This window comes from Octodon degus, unplaced genomic scaffold, assembly GCF_000260255.1.
Source record: "Octodon degus isolate 3935 unplaced genomic scaffold, OctDeg1.0 scaffold00015, whole genome shotgun sequence".
Taxonomy (NCBI): domain Eukaryota; kingdom Metazoa; phylum Chordata; class Mammalia; order Rodentia; family Octodontidae; genus Octodon; species Octodon degus.
This window is the reverse complement of record NW_004524591.1, coordinates 13,168,600-13,178,404: the sequence shown is the minus strand read 5'-3', so window position 1 is coordinate 13,178,404 and position 9,805 is coordinate 13,168,600. Positions and strand designations below refer to the sequence as shown.

The window sequence follows — 9,805 nt, the reverse complement described above, 5'->3', positions numbered from 1 at the left end:
ATAATCTTTTAAAAATTTATTTATTTGGTACAGGGTCTCGCTATGTAGCTCAGACTCATAGTGATCCTCCTGTCTCAGCCTCCCCAGAACTGGGATTACAGGCATGGGTCACCATGCCCAGTTTCAGGGGCTGCCTTGGCACAGGGCCAGCATGACACATGGTACTGGGGATCAAACCCAGATCCTTGCATTTGCCAGGCAGGTGCTTAGACTGATGAGCTATTTCCCTGGCCCCATATTACATTTTAAATCTTATTTATTTATTTGGTACAGGGTCTCACTATGCAGCTCAGACTTGTAGTGATCCTCCTGTCTTAGCCTCCCCAGAACTACCATGCCTGGTTTCTGAGGCCAGCATTGGGGGGCTGCACTACATGTGGTACTAGGGATCGAACCCAGGCCCTCAAGGTTGCCAGGCAGACACTTAGACTGCCGAGCTGTCTCCCCAGCCCATTTTATATTATATTTTAATTGAGATTTCATATACTATATACATATATTTTATTTTTTTTTAATTTTTTTTTTATTTATGAGAGAGAGAGAGAGAGAGAGAGTGGTGTGTGTGTGTGGCCAGCTCAGCCCACCAGGGGGCAGGCTGGCTGGCATGTGGTGCTGGGGGATTGAACCGTGGTCCCTGTGCTTCGCTGAACTTGTTCTAAGTAGGTGCTTTAGACCACTGAGCCATCTCTCCAGCCCTATATACATATATTTTAAAGTAGAATTTTTTTTTTTCAGAACTGGGGATTGAACTCAGACCCTTGCGCTTGCCAGGGAAGCACTTATTCTACTGATCCATCTCCCCGCCCCCTAAAGTAGAATGTATACATGATATTATCAGTGCTCTTTGGGGTGATGTTGCATAACTTTTTACCTATCTTTTTTTTTTTTTTTTTTTTTTTTTGTGGAACTGGGGTTTTGAACTCAGGCCCTTGTGCTTGCCAGGCAAGCACTTATTCTACCGAGCCATTTCCCCGGCCCCTTTTTTACTTACCTTAAACTATAAATGAAATCAAAACAAATGATACATTGGGAAAACAATTACAGTCCCACAGTGTTACTACAGTGTTGTCTCTTCCCATATTTATTTTTCAGGAAGGCAGAAAGAATGTCAGGTCCAAGATGTGGCAGATGATCTCAGTTGCAAATGGGGGTAAAATGCTTACTGATCAAGGTTCCATGTCATTTAGAGAAACTGGAAGGGAAACTCCAGGCCTCCTTTCGAATGTTAGAACTTGTGATTCTCAATATGTGCTTCAGAGTGTGTCGGAGCTCAGGCATATACCCATGCCCACCGAGTGCCGGTCGTGTGCCTAGCACCAGGTCTAGTATATGGAGAGCCCTAAATAAATGTCTGCAGGTAGATGAATGAATAGCATTCCTTCACCATATATACTGCTCGTGCCCTTTAGTAGATGAGCATGGTTTTCTGCGTGTAACGAAGCGCACATCAGACAAAAGGCTCAGGCCTATTGCTGTCCTGCCAGGAGCTCGGGCACATTAGGTCACACAGGGTTCAGCTGGTCTGGAACCTGCTCTTCAGGCCCAAACTATACTGACGATATGTGTATGTCATATGGAAAGTTTGAAAGCGCCCAGTCTGTCCTCCTACCTAACCTGGGTCAGATGCTAAGGAACAATCAATCCTCCTTCCCTAGTCTTGGGAGATAGGATGTCTATGTCACTGATGTCTATGACATTGTCCATGATGTGCAACAAGAAAGCAAGCACTGCTGAGATGTTTATCACTTCTCTAAAATGTGATTTAATTCAACCTTCCCAAAATTCAATCTCTCTCAATCAAAGTATATATTTTACAACAATCTTCAGGAACAAAAGAGCTAACAGTCTCCCACTCATGCACAGTTCACATAAATGGCACCCAAGAGTGGACTGTTGGTCAGAAATAAAGCTGAAGACTTAAGGAATTCCCGAGTGGTCCTTGAGCAGAGGGTTCTTCTCCTGGTTCCCAGGGAAGAACATGGCCTTTGTGTGGTGGAGGATGACATGCAGGCCATGGCCTTTGACCACCTTCTCAGTACTGTTTTTAATTGGTTTGTATTCCTTGTGTTTTCTGAAAACAATGTGTTGGACAATTATTAAAGAGTAAGTCTTCCACAGAAACAAATACTTCCTACAATTATTCTTATGTCAAGTTCAGGTGGCTAATGCCATTTAATCTAATCTATAGCTTGTAACATGCTAGTAGCTTATAAAAATGTAGTTTTTTTATACAAGAAATGTGCCTGTTCCTTATGATTTGAGATTATATGTTAAATATTACATAAACATGATTTTGTAAAGCTATGTTTGTTAACATTTTTAGGATTTAAAAAAATAGCAAAATTAAGAGGCTAATTTAGTATTTATGGTTCCATGGAAGATTTTCTTCTCATATACAAAATATTTTAAAGAAACAAAAAGGAGAATGGCATATTTGCACAGAAATATGGTATTTACTTTTGATAACATACAATGGAGTTACCACTAGAAACTCACCTGTACATCAAGATGGCCGTCACGAGGACCACAACGGCCAAGCAGCCACCAGCGATCAGGGCAGCACTTACCATTCTGAAATGGGGGGCTGCATCTTAGAACAGAAACAAGACCATGTCAGTTGTCTCCCAAGCAGAGGACACGCTGCTTGTAATACCATTAAATGAAAGAGGGAGGGAGCTATCACAGAGACATACGGCTCCCTCTGGGCTTCAGGTAATCATTTCTATTAAACAATAGGTCATCTCTGGGTCAGCTTATCTTCCATTTAGAGAAAGAGTTAGCATGTCTTGAACACTGTGTTAGGATCAGGGAGAGCGATGTCACAGTCTAGAGACCCTACTTGGGTCTCCACTGACCCAGCAGTACCAGGTGGCCCTGGGCTTTTGTGAGCCGTAGGGCATACCTCAGGCCTCATCTCTCATTTCCACCTGCTCACTGAGCTAAACACCTAGGAGTCATCCTTATTCCTTGACCTCCATGTGCCCTGCTGGAATGGCCTTCCTCTGGGTCATGGAAGGTCCCCTCTTTTCTGATGCCTGCCAAGGTTTCCTAAATCTACTAGGTCATGTTCTTTTGTTACCACTGTACTTTGTCTCTTTCTATGCCTGGATCATCACATTGTGCTGCCTGCCTGCCTGCCTTCCTTTCTTCCTTCCCTCTCTCCCTCCCTCCTTGTTTTCCTCCCATTCTCTCTCTCTCTCTCTCTCTCTCTCTCTCTCTCTCTCTCTCTCTCTCTCTCTGAGGTACTGAGGATTGACCCCAGGACCACACATGCTAGGCAAATGCTCTACCACTCAGTTAACTCCATCCCTCATTAGAATTTCTTTAAAATTTGATTTTGAATTAGGGTTTTGTAGGCTGTCCTTGAGTTTGTAATCCTCACGTCCCTGCCTCTCTCAAGCACCTGGAATTACAGCTGCCTGCCACCACACCTGGCCATCATTATTCCTTTATATGTAATTCTCTTTTACTAGGCTGTGAGAACCTCCCATTGCTTTCTTTCTTCTCCTGCAACCCAGCCAGTCAATCCATCTGTCTCTATGCCACAGTGCAACAGCTTACCTACTTTTCCTTTGTATCCTCTGCTACCTGTCTTCCAGGCCCTCTTAGTTATTTACTTGTGTTCATTCTTACCTTCCAATGACCTCTTCTCTACTGTGCTGTTGGGACAATGTTCTGAAGCACCAACCAGATCACACATCTAACTGGCCAGCGGCTCCGGTTGCACACAGAATAAAGCCCAGGCCTGAGGATCTAGATGTGCCTTTCTTTCTTGCAGTGTAGGTCTCAGCTCACAGGAGCCCCTTCCTGAGGGGGCCACTGGGGGCCAGGACTTCTCCCAAACCAAGCGCTGACTCTGTCTCCTCCACGTCGCCCTCCTCCATGTTCACCCTCTCCAGCACTGACCTGCTTTTATTCTTCACAGTTCTATCTTGTTTGTTTATAGCTTGTGTTAAACTGAACTAGGAGGAAGCTGCTGGCCCAAGTCTATTGAAGTATTCTGAATTTCTACCTAAACAACTGCTTTTTTTTTTTTTTTTTTGTCTTTTTAAGACAAGGTTTCACTATGTAGTTCAGGCTGGCCATGAACTCACAGAAGTCTTTTTGCCTAAGTCTCCCCAAGTGCTGGGATTACAGATGTGCACCACCACACCTGCCTAAAACTGCAGCTTAATATTTAAGCAAATTGAAAGCTAATTTAGGGGAATATTTAGTAGTCAGTCACAGGCAGCTGATTGATGGGCGCCATGACCAAAGCAGGCAACTGCCTAGTTGCAGCCATTCAAGAGATTTTGCTACTTGGCATCCTGGGCAGCGCATGAAAGCTCACTGCTCCAGAGCGCAGCTTCTGAGCTCTCTCAGTGGTGCTTAAATAGTCAGCAGGACATTGTGGTTCATGCCTGTGATCCCTGCACTCTAGGGGCCTGAGGCAGGCGGAGCGAATGTGTGACCCACCTGGGCAATTTAATAACTAGATAAGGCACTGTCTCAAATGAATAAATAAAAATTTAAGACATTTTTAAAAAGCTGGTGATGTAGCATATTGTAAAGGTCCTGGGTTTGATCCCCAGTACCTCACACACACATATGCATACGTACACTAAACCTCTGTTAAATTTAATTTGCCTCACATGTTTCTTTTAATGTCCATCTGTCACTGCTCAGAAAGCCAGGAATCTTCTTTGTCTTGTTCTCCACCTTACCTAGAATTGTATCTCATGCATAGAACTAGGTTGGGCATGCAGCAGATCCTCAATGACTATTTGTTGGAAGAATTAGAGGTACTTCATGAATATTCATTGGATCAATAAATAAAAATAATTTCAGCTAAACATCTATGGGCTTTGTCTGTCTTCCCCTTTCCCCCATCCCTTTCCCCTTCAGTGTTAAGGATTTAACCAGGGACCTTGTACTTGCTAGACAATGCTGAGCTACATCCCCAGCCCTTTATAAATTTTATTTTGGGACAGGGTCTGATTAAGTTACCCACATGGCCTCAAGCTTGTGACAGCCTGTGTCAGCCTCCACAGTAGCTGGGATTACAGGCGGGTGCCACATGGAATGCATGATCTAGACCATCTAGGTCTGGATTAAGTACACTCTACAATCTTCACACAACGACATTTCTCAGAACATGGCCCTGCCATCAAGGGACCTATTACTATACTAGAGTTCTTTCTTTTTTCTTTCTTTCTTTCTATTTTTTTCAGGGAAGGGTCTACAGGGTGTTTAGGGGTCTCACTACTAGATTGGACTCATAGTGATCTGCATATTTATAATCCAAGAGCTGGGATTATAGGTGCATGGCACTATGCCCAGTCTCAGTGCACCCCGGGGGCGGGGCCGGCACAGCAGGCCCAGGGATCAAACCTTCCGCCCCTGCACCTGATTGCAGGAGCTCTAATCTGCTGAGCTATTTGGCCGGCCTTTAAGAGTTTTCTTTCAATGGGGCTAAAATTGCCTTTTACATGATTAAATAATAAATAAAGAAAGAAGTACATTTTATCTTATAAAATAAGCAAGTCCAAAGGAGCTGTAAGTGAAATAGTCATTAGGTTGCACCTGACAATATACAAATTACAGGGCAAAATTAGTGCAGTGAGTACACAGTTTTGATTGTTCCCTTATAATCTACCACACAGCACTTCTAAGCCATGAAGGAGTCTTAAGAGAAAGTTGGTTATAACTGAGATTTGGTTAAGGTGACTGGGGCCTGGGACTTAGTTATTTTATAAGATAAATGTCCTTATACAGTTATTGGATGCCACTGGTAGTTGCAAATTTCTAAATGAAATTCCTCAGGCTGCTTTGTTACTATGTGGCCTCTCCTAGCATTAGAGAGACAAAGAGATTTTCCAGTGAGCATTCGAAGAGTAGTAGGGGAGTTGACTGGGTGCTGTGGGGAGGTGTGAGGGTTGCGGCAGGTTAGGAGGGAGCTGTGGTCCACTTAGTTTTTCTTTCTCTTGGCTTCACACCTTTGCCAGGTGGCCACTCATCAACCTGATCACAGCTTCTCCTTTGCTATCATGTCGTTGCTATTATTTGACAGGGAGCTTTACATTTTCCTCTTGAAGTACAAATGTATTCAAGCAGGCAGTGATCATATCCCACTGTTACTGGTCCATGATCATAGATGATTTTTTTTTTATCAAAAGACTTTTCTTTGACCACTGTTTTATTGGGTCTCTCTGACCACTTCCCTAAGTAGATTTACTGCTAGATTTTAATACCAGTTCTCAAATCCTTATTGGCAAGAGTTTGATGAGTTTTGCACTGAAATAATAGTAAGCATTGACTGCAAAGCCACTAGTGGTTTTAATACTGGGCACACCCTTACCTGCAAGATGAAGTGCTCAGAGGGACATAAAACAAAACTCACCTTTGCCAGTGATGGAAACCAGGGTACTGGTGAGGGCCAGACTTCTGTCATCACCCAGAGTGAAGTTCACGCAGTACATCCCAGGCCCCTTGAAGGCTCTTCTCACGGTCACCAGGCACGTCTCCTCCACATCTACGCTACTGCAGACCACATCCTGGGCAAGCTGGCAGGAGGGGTCGGAGATGATTGTACAGACTTCCCTGGGGATGCTGTGACATGGCAGGGGCAGGAGAGGGCCCACAGATCACACATAAGGACAGAGGAATGCAATGGTCAGTTTTGAAAAAAGAAAAAGCATTGATTGCATTTCTATAAAATTGGACTCTACCTATGCTTATCTAAATCACAAATGTCAAATTGGAACCTGTGACTGACTTCTAAGGAAGCCTGCAGATGAGCTGTTGTTTCCTCTGCATCCTCAGGAAGGTGAGGTCAGAGGATGGAGGAGAAGAGATGATGCTGCCCGAGGTAACTGGCTGGCAGAAACTGCTAAGCCCAAGTCACTTCCCTTGCATCTTGGGCCCTTCAGAATGTCCCAAGATGCAAGTGGCTTAAGCATTGGGTGAAGATGGTTTTTGCTATCACAGCTGGCCCTGCCTGGGCTCCTGCAGAGGGATGGTAGGAGCAGCACAGCTGGGTTGCAGGGTGCTCCAGGCAAAGGCCTGAGTTCAGATATCAGGTGAGGTCTGGTTGTTTCTCCTCATGGCCTCATGAAGAATGTAACACTAGCCTAGTGTGACTGGTGACAGCCCAGCTCAGGGATGGGAAATAGCTAGGCCAGCGTCACACAAACAGCTCTTTGCTCCTCTCCCTAAGCCAGAGAGCTTCTCAGTCACTCCCTTTTACCAAATTATACTATCCCATTTTCTTGATTACTTGATATGTTCAAACATACATATATCTTATTAACTAAGTTATATATATATATATATATCAAGATATATCAAGTAGTTTATCTGTTAGTATATCATTAATTGATGTAGTTTTTTTTTTTTTTTTTTTTTTAAGACAAGATCTCACTAGGTAGTTCAGCCTGGTCTTGAACTCACTATGTTTCCTAGGGTGGCCTTCAATTCATGGTGATCCTCCTGACTCAGCCTCCCCTAGGATTACAGCCATGCACCACCATGCCTGGCAATATTTATTTATCCATCAATTTTTATATTTAGTTTATTACATACAGTCCTTACCAAATCAAGGAAAAGCAAATTGTGTTAGGAAAAGCACTATAAATTAGGGGGGATTATCATGCAGTAATCCCACATTGGCTTTCTGCCCACCAGAGGAACCTGGGGGAGCAGAAGAGCCAGCTTGAAGCCAGAGCTCTGACCTATGAGCCATGCTTTCTGCCAGCTACCAGCATCTATCTGTGGCCTCACTTGCCTCATCTGTGAAATGGGGAGACTCACAGGATTATTATAAGGATTTAGCACAAGATATAAGGTACTAAGGACACAGTTGTTCCATTGTTGATTATAATTACTATTCACATTAATCAATAGATAAAGGTAATGAGCATTCTCAGTGCTCGTAAAATATGTGAGCACTTGGTAGTACCTTTCTTTTTCTTGGTACTGGGAATGGAACTCAGGACCCTGTGCTTGCCAGTCAGGTGCTTATGTCACTGAGCTATATCCCTGACCTGGTAGTGCCTTCCCATAGCCCTCTGTAAGTCCTTTTTCATCTGGAGCTTCTAATAAATTAAAGAATTTAAATCAATATAGAAGGTACAACTGATGATCAAGGCCCTTGTTTGAACCTAGGGTCCTCATTCAACCCTACTCTCTGGGGGGGGGGGCGAAGTACTCACGTCCCCTCACAGGTCACAGTGAAGTCCATCAGGGAGTGGTCGGGCTGTAGCACGGGCCTCGGGACCTCTGCTATCTGGATGATGCTGATCTCTAGGATTCCATCTAACAAAATAATCAGCATGGGAAAACATCAAAACACAACACAGACAGAATCAGACTGCTGCGCTGTACCCTGAATGCTGTGTCCTCTCAATTTTGCAGGCCAAAATGTGAACCCAGGTGATGGCAGTAGGAGGCAGATCCACTGTACATGATAGGGTTAATGTCCTTATAGAGAGCCCAGGGAGCTCCCCTGTCCCTTCTGCCATGCGAGGACACAGTGAGAAGATGGCTATCCATGAACTCAGAGCAGGGTCCCACCAGACCCCAAAACTGCTGGTATCTTGAGCTTAGACTTCCAACTCTAGAATCACAAGAAATGAATCCCAGCAGTTTCTAAATCACCCTGTCTGTGGTATTCTACTATGGAGGCCTGGTGGACATAGGCACCCAAATGGAGGCAGCCGTGTGGCCAGACAGAAACACTGCTAATCTGGGAGCTGATCTCATCTCTGTGACGCATGCCCAGGACACATTTTCAGTCACACTGAACTGTTGTTTGGTCCAACCTAGAGTATGGATGCGGGTTAGAAAGCAGAGCCCCCTGGCTGGGCAGATGTTTTAGGAAAAGCTGAGCCCTGAGCAGATATAGCCCCCAGGTCAGTGAGTGGCCAGCTCCTCCCAAGCAGAGTGGTGGGGGGCTCAGGCTGGGCTACCTCCCCACCCCCCGTCTTCTCTTAAGGATGACACCTTGGCGCAGTGTCCAAAATGCACAGCTGTGTATGGCGGCCTGTGCATTCCCATTTTACAAACAAGAGTGATTTTGTGAAAAGGAGCTAAGAGAAGTGGGAAACTCCATCCAGATCTTCTTGCAGCCTCGCTATATCCCAAATCCTGATGCTCAGGAGGAATCCAGGCTCAGGGCTGGTCCCTCTATATGGGGGCCTCAAATCCAGCTACTTGCCCCCAGGATGCGTGAGGAAGGAGGGTGAGCAGCCAGAAACTTGGGAACAAGAAAAGCTTTTGCCTGTGCATGTGGCAATGCGATGGGCAGGAAGTGGAGTGTCGTTGCCCCTCCTTTACCTGCCTAGAGTTAGCCAGTGAGTGGGCAACCCCAGCCAATTCTCTCCTCGTTGTTCTTCAGCTTACCTACAATCTTTTTTTTTTTCAAAGTTTTATTGATAAACATATAGCAATGAGACAGTTTCAAATCAAATTTACCTACAATCTTGAGGATAGCTTCAAAGTAACCGTATCTGTTAATCTGGCAGTTTTCATCAGGAATCTCACTCAGCTCCATGGAGTTGTCACTAGCAGGTACTGGAATGTTTAAATAAGTTTTTTAAAAAATAGTTTTTAAAGATAAAATATATGTGCATAACATAACAAAAAATCTAAATACACATATTTTAAAAATCTAAATATACACAAATCTATGATTTATGTATATTATAACTGCTAAATTATGTAAGTAAACATAACCCTTCTTTTTTTCCCATAATTTTATTGATAAACAAATAGCAATGAGACAGTTTCAAATCAAATTGGTAGGACAGTTTCAATAATTAACACATTG

The 9,805-nt window shown here is 44.0% G+C and overlaps 1 protein-coding gene across 1 annotated transcript in view; it reads right to left on the bottom strand.

Annotated features, from left to right (window-relative positions):
- Window positions 1-1,063: 1,063 nt before the first annotated feature.
- Window positions 1,064-9,805, bottom strand: part of Gpnmb (glycoprotein nmb) — a 31,126-nt gene continuing 22,384 nt past the window's right edge. The window contains exons 7-11 of the mRNA XM_004626563.2: window positions 9,451-9,549; window positions 8,190-8,292; window positions 6,380-6,588; window positions 2,497-2,590; window positions 1,064-2,071 (exon numbers count right to left, since the gene is read on the bottom strand). Coding sequence (XP_004626620.1) covers window positions 1,918-2,071; window positions 2,497-2,590; window positions 6,380-6,588; window positions 8,190-8,292; window positions 9,451-9,549 — 659 coding nt within the window. The 3' untranslated portion in view covers window positions 1,064-1,917. The remainder of the gene's footprint in view (window positions 2,072-2,496; window positions 2,591-6,379; window positions 6,589-8,189; window positions 8,293-9,450; window positions 9,550-9,805) is intronic.